At 28.7% G+C, this 15,485-nt stretch overlaps 3 protein-coding genes across 4 annotated transcripts; 2 read left to right on the top strand and 1 right to left on the bottom strand.

Annotated features, from left to right (window-relative positions):
* Window positions 1-222: 222 nt before the first annotated feature.
* On the bottom strand, window positions 223-2,751 carry LOC111690294 (pre-mRNA 3'-end-processing factor FIP1). The gene is made up of 5 exons (XM_023452761.2): window positions 2,733-2,751; window positions 1,086-2,652; window positions 817-985; window positions 669-751; window positions 223-620 (listed from the first exon to the last, which is right to left on the bottom strand). The coding sequence occupies exons 2-5, from the start codon at window positions 2,642-2,644 to the stop codon at window positions 458-460; spliced, it is 1,974 nt and encodes a 657-aa protein (XP_023308529.2). The 5' UTR covers window positions 2,645-2,652; window positions 2,733-2,751; the 3' UTR covers window positions 223-457.
* Window positions 2,752-7,025: 4,274 nt separating this feature from the next.
* Window positions 7,026-11,610, top strand: LOC111690292 (probable fatty acid-binding protein). Its single transcript, XM_023452753.2, has 3 exons — window positions 7,026-7,185; window positions 11,120-11,391; window positions 11,472-11,610. Exons 1-3 carry the CDS (start codon window positions 7,113-7,115, stop codon window positions 11,520-11,522), a joined length of 396 nt encoding a protein of 131 aa, XP_023308521.1. The 5' UTR covers window positions 7,026-7,112; the 3' UTR covers window positions 11,523-11,610.
* A 625-nt stretch (window positions 11,611-12,235) lies between these two features.
* On the top strand, window positions 12,236-15,404 carry LOC111690190 (putative tricarboxylate transport protein, mitochondrial). Of its 2 annotated transcripts, none has more exons than XM_046948523.1 (4): window positions 12,236-12,521; window positions 13,214-13,578; window positions 13,667-13,890; window positions 13,961-15,403. In XM_046948523.1, exons 2-4 carry the CDS (start codon window positions 13,253-13,255, stop codon window positions 14,359-14,361), a joined length of 951 nt encoding a protein of 316 aa, XP_046804479.1. In that variant the 5' UTR covers window positions 12,236-12,521; window positions 13,214-13,252; the 3' UTR covers window positions 14,362-15,403. The 2 variants fall into 2 exon arrangements, with proteins under 2 accessions (XP_046804479.1, XP_046804480.1); XM_046948524.1 differs by lacking the exon at window positions 12,236-12,521 and adding an exon at window positions 12,530-12,551 and having other exon boundaries at window positions 13,961-15,404.
* Window positions 15,405-15,485: the final 81 nt, after the last annotated feature.

Below are 15,485 nucleotides of genomic sequence, written 5' to 3'. Positions count from 1 at the left end.
GGATCTCTTAACCAGCTTGTAGTATGTATATACTAGAACACAAAAGTCTCATTTCTTTAGTTTAATGGGACCTTACAGTTGTATTTTTACATATAAAACAATACCCACAAAAACAATGAAATAAAGAAACCTAAAACACAAGGGTGTCCCTTAGATATGTACATCTCATTGTAACATTTTACAGTAAGCAATTTGCTAAAATTAATGACAGTCGATTTTGAATTATTTGTTAGTAAGTCCGTTCGCGTTTTAAGCGGTATATGTATTTATGTATACCTTGGTAGGACTTTGAGTTTTGCACAGTATAATTTTTATTTATATTTAAAAAAATTATGTACATTTCAATTTACTTTTTCTTATGTTAAATAAAATTTTCGCAGTTAGAAAAATACTACGACTGTTAGTTGGAAAAGATTTTTTTTTCGTTTGAAGACTTTTCTGTTTGTGCAACGTTGCTTTACTCTTCATCTTCTTTGCGGTGAGACTTTTTCTTATCGCTGCGGCTAGAGGACGATGATGTAGAAGATGTACCGGTTTTACTAGAACGTTCACGTTCTTTATCACGAGATTTTGATCTCCGACGAGATTTTTCCCGACTTCTTGATCTTTCACGTCTAGAACTAAAAAAAAACTAATAAATTTAACTAAATAATATTAAATATATCTACCGTTCACGATCCCTGTCACGGTCACGCTCTCGATCCCTGTCTCTTCTTCTTCGTTCACGCTCGTCATCAGAGCGTTCACTGTCCTAATTTAAAGAAAGAACAACATTTAGAACAATGGGTTCTTATTTTTGTTACGAAAAAAACTTACTTCAACTTTTTCACCCCTTTCCCTATCACGTTCCCTCTCACGATCTCGATCTCTATCGCGATCCCTTTCCTTATCACGATCTTTGTCTCTATCCTTTTCCCTCTCTTTTTCACGAGATTTTGACCTCCGTCGAGACTTTTCCCGACTCCTTGAACGTTCACGTCTCATTCTGATTAATATAAAAAAATGCATATATTTACGTATTTAACATAAAACAAAAAGAAATCAGCAAAAATAATTAATATACTTTATGTGGTAGTGTTACGTACCTCTCTCGATCTCTATCCCTATCCCTTTCACGTTCCCATTCTCTTTCTCGGCGTCTTCGTTCACGTTCGTCTTCTGAACGATCAGGAGGGCCATTTGGGCCCATCATTCGTGGCGGTCCCATTGACATATGCATTGGAGGACCTCCAGGACCACCAGGTCCCATCATCATTCCTAATGGAGGTGGTCCCATTCCCATATTTGGTGGTGGCATTCCACCCATCATTGGTGGTTGCGGATGGGGATGTCGCAATTGCGGTGGCGGCCCACCCATCTGAGGTGGTGGTACACCCATTGGAGTCGGTAAAATTCCTGGAGGTCCAGACATTTGTTGTGGAGGTCCAGAATTTCCTGGTCCTGGTGTTAATTCTTTTATACCACTAGGTACCCAATTTGGATTGTCACCACCCCACTGTGAATCCTGTGTTGGTTCATATCCATAATCAAAGGGCTCAGGTTCGTGAAAGAATGCTTCTTCCCCGGGACCTTGAGCACCAAAATTTGGTGGCATTTGGCCAGGTCTTGAATATTCGCGACATTCTGCTGTCATAACTTGGATAGCATTTTCTTTTGTTCCCGGTTGACTCACAGGTCGTGGGCCTCTGGGTATAGATGCAAATCTGGGAGGAATTCCCTGATGGGGTGCTTGGTGCATACCGGTTGGTGGCATCATACCTGGAGGTGGCATTTGTATCTGTTCTCCTAATGGTCCCATAGGTATTGGACCAGACGGCATCATGCCAGGAGGTGGACCTGTAGGTATATTTCCATCTGCTTGTCTTTCCGGCTGTGGGTTCAAGTTTTGAGTCAAACTAGCCAATCCGACACCACTCTCAGCAACACGAAATCTCTTTTGGCGTTCACAATATGATCTCCAAGTTTCCTCGTTAAAACCATAATTGAAATAATCTGTTATATCAGCACCTGGCTTGCGCCATGGTTTATCTTCTAGAGAATCTATACTGAATTCATGCGCAGCTACCCCATTAATTGAACCCACTCCTTCAAAATCTTCGATAGAAAATTTTCCTACCTGAGTAGACTTGGACTTTTCTTGACTACTAGCTCCAGCCAACAGATTCGAACGTTTATTTATATTATAAGTACTAGGCGCAGCTTTAATATCGCCTATTACAACGTTTATATCATCATCTGAATCATCATCATCATCGTCTTCTTCAGCATCATCATCTTGGTCTCCCTCCGAATGTTCATCGTTTTTCTTAGTTTCCTCCTGTTCATCACCATCGGTGGTATCGGCCACAGTAGCTGCTGCTGTGGCCTCTTCGTCCTCCTCCATTTCATGGGCAGGATCTTCAAAATCAGCTAACTCTTCACCGGGAGGTCCATCATCTTTGTCTGGCAAATTATTTAAACCATTACCTTGGGTTACAGCTGCGAGTGCTTCATTTTCAGCTTTTAGCAACTCTTGCGAATTTACTTTTTCCATGCCGGCTTCATCGTTGGCATTTTCAGCACCTATCCGTTCTTCCTCATTTGTGGTGGAATCTGGATTAGAAGTACCATACAGCCAACTATCTTCATTTGTATCATCTGCCATTTCTACCGCTAAAAATTAAACCTCTTTATTTTATTAACAAAATCTGAACAAATATATAATCAAAATTTATGCCACTTTATTAATTTACTTTGAGTTCTTCCATAGATTTATAAATTGTCAAAATGTGTATTTTACTGTCAAAAATATGTATTAAAAAAGATGACTCTATCAAAAGTAAATTAATAAAGTGGCATCCAGTGTACACTTAATAAGGTAGCCTCGTCCGCACAGCTGATCATCAGCTTTTACAATCTTATCTGTCAAAATTCCTGTTTGTTTACATAGAAAAAAAATCGCAAAAGGTGTAAAAATTTTAAAAAGTGAAGAAAATTATGGTTTTAAAGGAGTTTTCTAGGTCAATCTTGATTAAATGTCTTTGTTATCCTTCTCTCTTGATAAAAAAAGAAAATCTTTAGCTCCGGCATACGTTCCAAATCAGTTTCAACTATTTTTAACACGACCAATCACTTTTCACAAAAAACACGTTTAATTCGGAAAATTGGTCTTCCAATAGATATAGTTATGATTTTCAGACATTCCACGTTTAATTAATATAATATATTAATATTAATAGTTAAAAATTTAAATAATTGCTAAAAACTCATATTTTTATTGTGTTTATTTGTTGCTTTTTCATTCTACACACACAGCTTTTTTTGACAGATGGGATTATTCTACAATAACAAATCGCCTGTTGTTTTTGTATTGTTGTATTTGTTGTAGCGACGAGGCTACCTTATTAAGTGTACACTGGTGGCATCACTTGAACAGCTGACTACTTTTTTAACTAGAAAAATTAAATTAGTTGTCAAAGTTTGTTTTGAAAATTGTTAACATTGTTTATGTAGCCATTTTTAAATTGTGTTTTGCTATTTGTTAAAATTTGTGAAAAGTTGAAAAAGTGAATTAAAAGTGGTTTTAAAGTAGTTTAAAAGTGTTATAAATTGTATAACATATAATAATATAATTTCCAACTTAAAAGTAATATTTTATATATATGTTTTGTTCACTTTGTTGTTAAAGGAAATTTTATTTTGACACAATCTTGAATTATTCCGAAAAAAATCCATGTGTTTATTTATTTATTTACTCAGTGTACACTTAATAAGGTAGCCTCGTCGCTACAACAAATACAACAATACAAAAACAACAGGCGATTTGTTATTGTAGAATAATCCCATCTGTCAAAAAAAGCTGTGTGTGTAGAATGAAAAAGCAACAAATAAACACAATAAAAATATGAGTTTTTAGCAATTATTTAAATTTTTAACTATTAATATTAATATATTATATTAATTAAACGTGGAATGTCTGAAAATCATAACTATATCTATTGGAAGACCAATTTTCCGAATTAAACGTGTTTTTTGTGAAAAGTGATTGGTCGTGTTAAAAATAGTTGAAACTGATTTGGAACGTATGCCGGAGCTAAAGATTTTCTTTTTTTATCAAGAGAGAAGGATAACAAAGACATTTAATCAAGATTGACCTAGAAAACTCCTTTAAAACCATAATTTTCTTCACTTTTTAAAATTTTTACACCTTTTGCGATTTTTTTTCTATGTAAACAAACAGGAATTTTGACAGATAAGATTGTAAAAGCTGATGATCAGCTGTGCGGACGAGGCTACCTTATTAAGTGTACACTGAATTTACTTTTCTAATGTCTACATATAAAAAGTTGTGAATTTATGGTCAACTATATCAGTAAGATTACCTTAATTATTTTGAGATCTAGCAATGTTATCATTTTCAAGTGAATTTTCAAAATAATACACTTAAAAAAATTACACAGTGAATCAAATGAGTGAGTCAACCTCTTTTTATAATAAATTGAAAAAATTTATAATGCTATTATGTTCGAATTTACTGAAATTTGGTAGACTTGGACACAAGCGATAACAATTCCATATAATATAATATAATATTCAAAATTAAATTCGATAATTTAAAGTAATGTTCAAAAAAAATCATGCTTTTAAAATTATCTCAGAATCTGAATTAAAGAACTTAAAAGATTAATTTATTTTCAAAAAATTTGGCAGTCTATATATATACACTTGAAAATATTAAAATAAAATATTATTTTCGAAAACTAGAAGTAACATTCGAAGAATTTCCAATTCGTTCACATTTTCAATACACGATGTGACTTGATTTCAAAGCGGAATCACTCTCATTACTAATAATGTTTGACTTGACTTTTGACTAATACTTAAAAAAATTACTATTGTTAGTCCTCTATGTTAGTCTAAATTTTGCCGTATTGATGTGCACTATATAGGAAAGAGGTACTGATTTCTGATTTCAATCTTAAATAATAATTATTTAATAATAAAATTATTAAATAATTATTTTTATACAAAATAATTATATTTTCGCAACACGGCAAACAATTTCTAAATATTAATTTAATAGTTAATATAAATACTGGCTCTACTTATACCCATTTTAATGAGAGAAAATATAAAATATTTGCCGTTTTACATAAAATGTTTTGTTTTTGATTTATGTCGGACTTGTAATAAATGAGCGATGTGTCAAATATTTACAAACTTATTGTGTGGCCAACTGATATCTCATAATTTTGTTTTCGTTATCATTTAATTTAATAGCCCCAATTAAAAAAACTAAAGGGAAAAGCCGTTCGTTTAAGTATATAGGACAAACTATAATCAGATAGTACTATATCGAAATATTTTACTCAACATTATTCAAGCTGTTGCCCCGAATTTTTTATCTAACTATTTAACTTAATATCGATAATGATGTAGGCAAATTAATAATTTTTAAAACCGTTGTTTTTGTTCGTCTAAAAACTAGTTGGCATTTTTGGAATTCAGTGATTCCATGTCGCTTTTGCCGAATAAGAACAAAAAAAATATTAAAAAATAATGAAATTATATATGAAGGTATACATGTACCTACATAGCATGTTTATGCAACAGTAATGCAAAAATTTACTGTAGTTGTGAAAACTTCATAGGTCTATGTAGGTATTTATGTTCTTTTATATACATACATATCTAATGTACATATAGAAAACACATTCGTTTGTATGTAGGTATGTACATACCTACAAACGAAGTATATTTATGGACAGTTGTATGTGAACCCCCATGTATGCAGTAAATAGAATTACATATGGTCAATTGCTCTGTAGAAGATTTTCAAGAATTTCTATTATGATTTAATTAACTAAGTAAGTTTTAAATTTTCTTCGTCTTGGTAATAATTTTGAAGATACATACATAAATTTGTATACATTGTATATTGGATTATACATGTGTATATATCTCTATATACATATGTATTATGAAAGTTTTTACATATATGTATCTATTTAAATTGTGAATTCCTTTCTTTTCAACTTTTTAGACGTTCGTCAACAAATATCTGTTAATTTCACCTCGCTTATATACATATACATATATTTCAAAATTCAAAAATATTTTTAAAATTTTTAAAATATTGGCAACTCTAACAGAAAAGCTTAGATTCCTGTAAAATATTGTAACGTAAACACAATTAAAGCAACATTCGATTTAATCAGGTAGGGACGTATTTTAAGAATGAAATAAAAAAAGGTTGATATTTGTACCTATTTATGTGGTACATATACCAATTAAAGATAAAATATTCGATAAAGTTTTATAGCTGTACATATGTATGTTTTAAACATATGCATATTTATATGCAATTTTTTAGACTAATAATTGCGCTACCACTTCTACCTTTGTTTTATTTCGAAATACATACATACTTATAAAATTGATTAACATTTTTGAAAATTTGTCTGCATAGTGTTTTTAATATGAGAACTATTTATTATAAGATTTTTAAACAAAAATATTCCGCACTTTTCATTGATTTTGGTGCATTTATCAATAACGTTTATTATGGAATCATATATTAATTTCAAATTATATAACTATTGTGCCGTGAATTAACTTGAGATGCAATATACAAAATAACATTTATACTAATATACTACTAGATTTATGTGTATTTAGGTATATATGTATCTATTATGGTTTTGTGTTTTCTTCTAATGTTTGATTAATGTGATCCACTAACCGTTGTTTGTTATTTGGCATGTTCGTAATCATAATTCGAAATTTGGACTTTTAGACCCCAGAAAAAATCAATATTAACTTTTATTTAATCTTATTTTTTTAATTTAATTCCCGTCATTTTTAATGAGAAACAGTTTTAGCGTCAAGAGTTTTTTCGTCAGTAAAAGAACACAATATGAACCTATACAGCAAACAACTATTTTGTTATCGCTTGACGCTGTTATTGTGATTACATATATATACGAGTGTGCTTTTCCAGAGAAAGAGAGCAAACATTTCTCATATAAAAGCGCGTCATTTTATTTCCATATTCATTCAGTCGTACTCGTCGTGAAGTGCAGTTTATATTTAGTCGTTTTCCACACGTTCAAATAAAAAAAATAATTTCTAAAATGGCCTGCTGGGAAGGAAAGAAATACAAATTGGACAAGAGCGAGAACTTCGATGAATACATGAAGGAATTGGGTGAGTTCATATTGTCTCTAGTATTTCCGCTTGTGACCATAAAAAAGAACTTAGTTTTTCATATAAAATGAAATTGGCAAATGTATAAAATGAACGTGGGTTAATTTTACTTGAAGTGAATGAATTATACATACATATGTATGTATGTATAAAGATAAACGGAATAAAAACACCGGCCGGTATAATACAAATTTTAACAAACCGGTTTATGTTCTCTTTTTTTTGTTATTTTTTGTTTTTGCAATAGAGATTCATTTTATTCATTTTTGATTATGGTACAGCACAGCATTCTTTAATTACTTACTATGTTATTATCGTTTTATTAAAAAATTTCGTGGACCGTTAATTGTCCAGTTAATAGATCTTTATATAGCGTGCTGTTGTTAGTTGAATGATGGTGAAAATTAACCATGTGATAAATTGTTTCTGGTTCATTGCCAAAAAAAGCTACAAACAATACAATTTTGAAATATTTATCTAGAAATAACAACGAAATGAACATTCGTACTAGACTTTAAACTTTATGACAAACAAGTTTGTACGTACATACATACATATAGTAGATAATTATTTCGAACTTTAATGTACACATGCCTTTTTCATAGAAATAGGGACTTGTTTTTGAATTAAATCAAATACCTTACAAAAGCATACCTACTGGATATGCTTTCAAAAACAACTTAGTAAAATCAATACGTAGAATAATAATGCTTTAGTTTATTATGAGACTTTGTTTTCACATTGTATATTTTACATTTGTTTGTCACTACAAAATAGGTATTTTATTGTAAATTAAATACCTATTCAAAATTAATTTTTAAGGGTAAATAAAAAAACTAATGAATTTTTGCTTATTCATTGGCACAGGGTATACTTTAGTTCCTTTTTAGCTATTGATTAAATTTTTCCTGTACACAAAGCTGCCAGATTGCTTTCTTAGAGATTCATTTACTAAAATACTTGATAACTAAAAATTCTGATTTTTAACTAAGTATTTACCTACTACTAGGTAGGTATTAACCATTCTATGTCTTTCACTAAATTTAATATATTAAAACCTTATGTGAAATGCAAAATGTTGGAGCAAAGTCTTAAAAAAATAAAAAATAATGTACCAACATGTTGTTTATTTAAATATTAAATTCAAACAATTAGTAGATTTTTATATTAAGGGTTTTCATTTAAACGTTCAAAACCCTCGTAAACTGTGCAACCTGTGCATGTTTCCATTCTAGCAATTGACTTATATGGAAATTGATTTGCACAACCCTTATAAGTTTGAGCGACTATTTACACTGGCAAACTTGCGCTAAAACATTGTGCATTTAATAAATCCGTTCGCTATTGTTCACTTTTGAATTTATGGACTTGAATATTCACATTTTATACATATTTTGTAAAATTTTTTGTTAAAATAATTTATTTATTATTTTTGATTTTGTTTGACATTGTATTTAAGTGTTTATAAATATTGTAATTGAACAGAATTTGAACAGAGATTTCATGAAACAAGTCGAATAAACTTGCCCACTTGCAGAAATGGGAAACCCTTATTTATTTTTATTTGTGCAAACTTTTCTATAAAATATTTTGCGATTGAATTTTGGACTTTGAAACAAAACTTTGATATTTTAACATTTCTCTTTAATGTTGTTTTTTATTTGTTTGTTTATAATTTTTTTGTCTTTGTTTGAGACATTTTAAATAATAAAGATTCATAACCGTAAAAAAAATTGATTAGAATATCTAAATAAAATATAGTAGTAGGAAATTTAAAATAAATATTTCTCAAAAAAAAAAAAAAAAAAAAAAACACAAAACGCAGATTTGTTTAAGCAATATTGAATTTAATGTTTACCTATATATTAGTTTTACAAAGTATAAATTTTCAATGTATATATTTTCTTATAGGTATTAATATAACAATCATGGCTTGATAAATAATAAAATTAACATAGGTTAATAATAGGTATTTTATTTTATTTGAAGAAAATATTAATTATTTTAAGATTTAATGGTATTTCATATTAATTCGAACATTTAGACGAAAAGTGTCTGTTTTATTTGATTAAAACAAACTGTATACATTTTAAATTGTTATGTGTCTGACTTTTGATAATGGCTGATTATTATAAGTTTAAAAGTATCAAAATTCATTAACTATCAATGTACACCTGGAACAGTGTGTGTAGCAATAATCGCATTTAATATGTATTAATATTTGTTTATTAGGTTTATTTTTATTCTATATACAATTAAATAAATACGTACATATTGTATGTACCCATGTATATACATAGGTATGCGTTGATATACATATGCAGATAATGTGCAGTATAAAAAATAAAAACAGCAAATATACAAATTTAGCAAGTAAATAGGTATATATTTTATAGCTGTTTTGTTTCTTATCGAAATTTTAGCAAACTTTTGACTTTATGGCCTGTTTTGTTTTATAATAAATTTGCAAAAATAATAAAATATACAAGAATATAATTGTGATAACAATTAGTCATAAAGTCGGCTCTGACCATAAACAACACATGAAGAATATTTTTTATTATTTGATAAGTTTTTTACTTCAGCTCAGGTCGCCCCTTTATTTTAATAATTTTTGAACACAAATACAGATAAAGATGAATATGTATAGACTTTGGACGTGTTTTTAAACATTAAAGATTACAGACATACATATACATACATATATGCCCATATAAATAAATATTTCTTTAAATCAATTATAGTCAATTGAATTCCATTCTTTAAATATCAATGAGAATTTAATTCAATTAAGTTTGAGAAATTTTTTCCCACCTTTATAGGGGTCATGTAAAAACATAAAATGTATAAAATACATACGTAAAAGATCATGCGATATATTTATAAGTATATACTGCTGTGATATATTCTATAAACGATGGGCAAGATCAAGCTTAATTTATTTAATAAATTGATGACAGACCAACCATTCATTAATTCATCTCCACTTTACATGGATACACTGTCATACATGATATGTGTATACAACAATGTATACTACTCGTACATACAAAGTTGATTTGAGTTTCTAAATTACACATCGTTGTAAAAAACTTAAATTTATAGGGCATCTCATATATGTAACTTCTTTAGGTGGATATGTAATCACATAAACTGTACTGTACCATCTCATAAATATAAATATTCTCATACATATAGTGAATCAACTACGTTTTTATCAATTGCAATTTTCAAAAAATTATATCTTCTTTGTATAATTGCTGTATTATTAAAAAAATTAACAAAAAATATGGGCAAATTACTTAGTTTTCAATTTAGGTGTTTCCTACTAATTCCTTTCAAATATTCTATATTATTTTCACTTTGTGAACGATATAAATTGACTGACTTTACACTCATAAATTGTCTTGTTTTGCAACTTGTAGTTGGGTTTGATTTTTATCTTTATAAATATCACACTTAAAGGTACATTCATGCATGCGTGCATAAATGTTTAAAGAACTCATTGTGCAGGAAAGTCACTCGCCTGGCTGGATATTTGTGCAATATATTGTCAATTACATATTATGAAAATTCAATTTATTTATTAAATTATAACGTTGAACTTTAAAAATCGTTTAAAATTTAAATGTAGCTTGAATGAGTGTCTATATTTTTTCTGGAAGAAATTTTGTATCCATTTAAAAACAGATGGAGTAGGTATGCAAAGGTTAGCAGGGTGTAGTTTCGCTACGTAGCTACATTTTGTTTATCATAAAAATGTAGCTACATTTTGTTTATCATAAAAATGTAATTTAAGCTTATTTGTGGTTTTTTATTAAACATATGTATGTTTGTATATTCATTTATTTGAAAATTTATATACATTTATTGTATGTATTTTTACGTTGAAAATATTATAAACACTTTTTCATTGGATATACAAAAAAACTAGGTGTTGGCATGGTACTCCGCAAGATGGGCAACTCTGTGTCCCCTACTGTTGAATTGAAGAAAGAAGGTGATGTATACACATTTACCACCTCCTCCACCTTCAAAACTTCTACCATCTCATTCAAATTGGGAGAGGAATTCGACGAAGAAACTTTGGATGGCCGTAAAGTAAAATCTGTCTGCACTATGGACGGCAACAAATTGGTACAAGAACAAAAAGGTGACAAACCATCAACCATTGTTCGTGAATTCACCGACTCTGAATTGATCACTGTAAGTTTAACAAAAAAAAAAAAAAAAAAAACAATAATCAATTGAACAACAAATAATTTCTCTCTTTTCTTTTATTTTAGACCCTTACCATTGGTGATGTCAAATCTGTCCGTGTTTACAAGGCTCTATAAATTTCTTGAAAATAGTGAAACTATTTGTCTATTTAAACTAATTCAATAACTCGGATTAAGAATATGTTGACTACTTTCCTTGCATTGCCTAAAAATTATTGACTGAGTTTTTTTATATATTTGCTACTCTGTTATTTTTAATAAGATCTTTATTAACTAATTATGATATGGCACATGAACATTGTTATTAAATAACAATATTATTTTGCTTTCTATTATTTACATAATCCACATATGTATTTAAGGTTTGTAAGCCAAAAACAAACAAAAATGTAATAAAATTAATAATGACAAACAATTGCATTTAATTAAAAAAATATTAGTTTTATTTTAAAATACTAAACAATAAAGTTGAAATTAATAATTCATTTAAAAACACATACATATGTATATAGGAAAATAAAGAGCACTCCTTAAATGTCCTAGGCGAGTACCACGTTTCGAGATTACCCAAATGGATAATGCACTCTAACAATATTTACAAATGAAGCAATTTATTTCTAATTAAGTTGAGTGCAGTTATACTTTTCTTATTACTGATTAGGTATGATTATTTTATAACATGAACTGAATTAATAAAATATATTTGATCGTGAAAGTTGACAATACTTTTTATTTTACAATTGCAGACAGTTATTGACATAATCATTTACTAACCTGGATGTCGTATGATATCCTTTATGTACAACCAATTGAATGTCACCCCATACACATACACACTTAAATATCTACACACTACGTAAATTGGTCAATGACATCACGTTAACAACATCCAATAAACAGACATATTTCATTTCCAAATCTGCAAACTATTTACATTCAAGAAGGGATGAAGTATCTATTGCTGTTACTATATTCAATTAAAATGCGCAGGACAGAAGTTGTGTTGTGATTTTAACAATAAATCGAAAGCTTTGTTAACAAAAAAAGTCTTCTTATCACAAGTGAAAACACCGGCAAAGTAAAACCGCATTAAACAGTTCTTCTCTACTATTTTGGGTAATATAAAAAATTATCAGATTGATAGGGGTATTTAAATTTAATTTTTAAATACATTTATATATATATAAAACTGAATATTGTTTACATCGGTTTGTGTTTATTAAAATTATGAAATTTGTCTAATTAATTTATGTGACGCCTACAGATATGCTATTGATTTTTCCTGTATTTAATACTTTGGAAAAAATGCCGTAAAAAAGAATTAAAGAAAACAAGTATAAGTTTTAAAAAATTTACAAATTCTGTAAAATAAATGTACATAGTAAAATATTTATTACATGCTATTAAAAAACACCAGAGTTAGAAAACCTTAATTAAGCTTTTTTAAAAAAAATTTACTCTCAAATTTGTCTGCATGTGTAAAAAATTCAGGGATTTAAAGTAATTATTTAATTTTTTACAAAAACAAAACACGTAAACTTAATCAGGAAATTCGATTCATAAATATATAATAAACATGTAAGAAAGTGTAGTGTTATTAAGGATTCTGTTAAAAAAATATATAAAAATGTTTTGTGTCCACATATGTATGTATATAACCACTCTACATATTTCATAGCGATACTAATATTCAGTCACACAGGGAAACTTTTGTTGTATTATATATACATTATAAATACAATTTTTACTTAAAATTTGTTTGAACCAATTTTTGTAAAGACTTTTTTGTTTAAAATTGTATTTTCTAGTTCTGTGTCATTTTTTTATTGTTATCAATATTTGGAGATATGGACAGAAATACAAGAAATATTGTTCTAAATCCGTTCTATCAAAGACCATGGTTAAACCATGGAGCTGCCGCATCAGCTGCAAGTGGAGGAAAAGGTCTTAAAGGTATTGTAGCTGGAGGTATAACCGGAGGTATTGAGATCTGTATAACATATCCCACCGAATATATAAAAACTCAATTACAACTGGATGAAAAAGGTGATCGAAAAAAATACAACGGCATATATGATTGTGCTAAGAAGACTGTACAGCAAAGAGGTTTCTTTGGACTATATAGAGGACTTAGTGTTTTAATATATGGCAGTATTCCGAAATCAGCAACTAGGTATGTAAGAAAGGAGGTTAGAAAATACGTACATACGTACATTCATACATACATAAGTATATATTTTTTATATTTAATTTTTCAATAGATTTGGAGCTTTCGAAACACTTAAAGGATTCATGATGGATACTAACGGCCAACTTAGTGTAAGTGGAAAGTTATTATCGGGTTTGGGCGCAGGAGTATGTGAAGCTGTCGTTGCGGTTACGCCAATGGAGACGATAAAAGTAAAATTTGTACATGACCAGAGAAGTGCTGAACCTAAATTTAAGGGTTTTTTTCATGGTGTTCGTTCAATTATTCAAACTGAAGGTAATTGCATGAATGCACACATAGATCAAATACATATTTTATGACTTTATAATCACTGCTTTAATTTTAGGTCTTGGTGGCATTTATAAGGGCTTAACAGCTACTATTCTGAAACAGGGTTCCAATCAAGCAATACGCTTTTTCGTTATGGAAACATTAAAAGATATCTACAAAGGCAATGATCCTGAAAAAAAAGTTCCTAAACTTGTTGTGGGTGCTTTTGGTGCTATAGCTGGAGCAGCATCTGTATTTGGCAACACTCCATTGGATGTAGTAAAAACTCGCATGCAGGGACTAGAAGCTTCGAAATACAGAAATACTGCCGATTGTGCTCTACAAATATTGCGAAATGAAGGTATCTTTGCATTTTACAAAGGCACTGTTCCGCGATTGAGTCGAGTGTGCTTAGATGTTGGTATAACTTTCATGATCTACGATTCATTCATGGCTCTATTTATGAGCTCAAAATAATTTTTTATAAACTAAGTACATGCATATGATGCAACTATAAACAAGTTAGTTGCTTTGTAATAGTTAACACTAAAAAGTAATTAAAGTTTATTAATTTATATTTTATTTATTGTATAACAACATTACATTGAAAAGTCATTATTACACTTGGTGTGAATTTAAGTTTATAATAATATCGTTAAATTTATAAGGATAACAAAATGATTACACTTTATCGCAATTTTTAATGTTTTTGTTTTGAAAATAAAAACTTATTTTTGCAGCAATCAATTTGAATAGTAAGAAGATAGCAATCACTTAAACTATTATTATTTGATCGTAGAAATGCCTAATATACAAATTTGAATAATAACAAATTATTATGGGTATAACAATTAATAATCGTTAATTGATAATAGAATCATACATATTTATGTACATGTACATATATAAAAAAAATTCAAAATAAAAAGAAATTTTAACAATTCATATTTTCATATTGATTGATTATCGCTTTTAAAGATTTATATTACAAATGTCTTGAAAAGTGGTTTTTACAAAAGTCATCAAATAATTTTACGAATTGAACCACTACAATGTCCAATTGTAAATTAATATAAAATTACTATAACAATACTAATGATATTTTTTTTGGCATTAAAAGATTTAACATTTTTTAAAAGCAATCCACCGATTTTATTTTCTGAAACAATTAATTTTTGTACCCAGAGACCTATTCATAAAACGAACAAGTTTCTACGTTAAATAAACGTTTATAGATTTAAGAAAATGGTCTTTATGGACTTAAAATTTAATACAACCTACAACATTGAATTGTTTTAAGTTAAATATAAGATATTTTTATTGTAATTCATTTAGAAAATCTTTATATACAGACAATGTTAATTATTTGTACACATTCGGTATAATTAAGATATGCAATTCTTACTTAATAAAACCGAAATGATGCTATTAAAAGTAAAAAATGCATTTTATATATTAAATTCTGGTAAGCGAAACTAATGAAAATATTATAGTCCTAAACCTTAAAGAATAAACTTTTTAAAACAAAATGCGTGGAATACGTAGCGATTATTCACTAAATTACATAATACAATGATATCTTTTTGAGCTTTTTTCGAGTT

The sequence above is a fragment of the Lucilia cuprina genome, chromosome 4 (genome assembly GCF_022045245.1).
Source record: "Lucilia cuprina isolate Lc7/37 chromosome 4, ASM2204524v1, whole genome shotgun sequence".
Taxonomy (NCBI): domain Eukaryota; kingdom Metazoa; phylum Arthropoda; class Insecta; order Diptera; family Calliphoridae; genus Lucilia; species Lucilia cuprina.
The sequence above is the reverse complement of the archived record's forward strand: the minus strand, read 5'-3'. Positions and strand labels throughout refer to the sequence as shown.

Coding starts and splice junctions, on each gene's coding strand:
- LOC111690294 (XM_023452761.2), bottom strand. CDS start 2,644: ATGGCAGATGATACAAATGAAGATAGTTGGCTGTATGGTACTTCTAAT. Junction 986..1,085: donor AGGGATAGAGATCGAGAGAG/GTACGTAACACT, acceptor TATATTAATCAG/AATGAGACGTGAACGTTCAA. Junction 752..816: donor AAAGGGGTGAAAAAGTTGAA/GTAAGTTTTTTT, acceptor TCTTTAAATTAG/GACAGTGAACGCTCTGATGA.
- LOC111690292 (XM_023452753.2), top strand. CDS start 7,113: ATGGCCTGCTGGGAAGGAAAGAAATACAAATTGGACAAGAGCGAGAAC. Junction 7,186..11,119: donor TGAATACATGAAGGAATTGG/GTGAGTTCATAT, acceptor CAAAAAAACTAG/GTGTTGGCATGGTACTCCGC. Junction 11,392..11,471: donor CCGACTCTGAATTGATCACT/GTAAGTTTAACA, acceptor CTTTTATTTTAG/ACCCTTACCATTGGTGATGT.
- LOC111690190 (XM_046948524.1), top strand. CDS start 13,253: ATGGACAGAAATACAAGAAATATTGTTCTAAATCCGTTCTATCAAAGA. Junction 13,579..13,666: donor ATTCCGAAATCAGCAACTAG/GTATGTAAGAAA, acceptor ATTTTTCAATAG/ATTTGGAGCTTTCGAAACAC. Junction 13,891..13,960: donor TTCAATTATTCAAACTGAAG/GTAATTGCATGA, acceptor CTTTAATTTTAG/GTCTTGGTGGCATTTATAAG.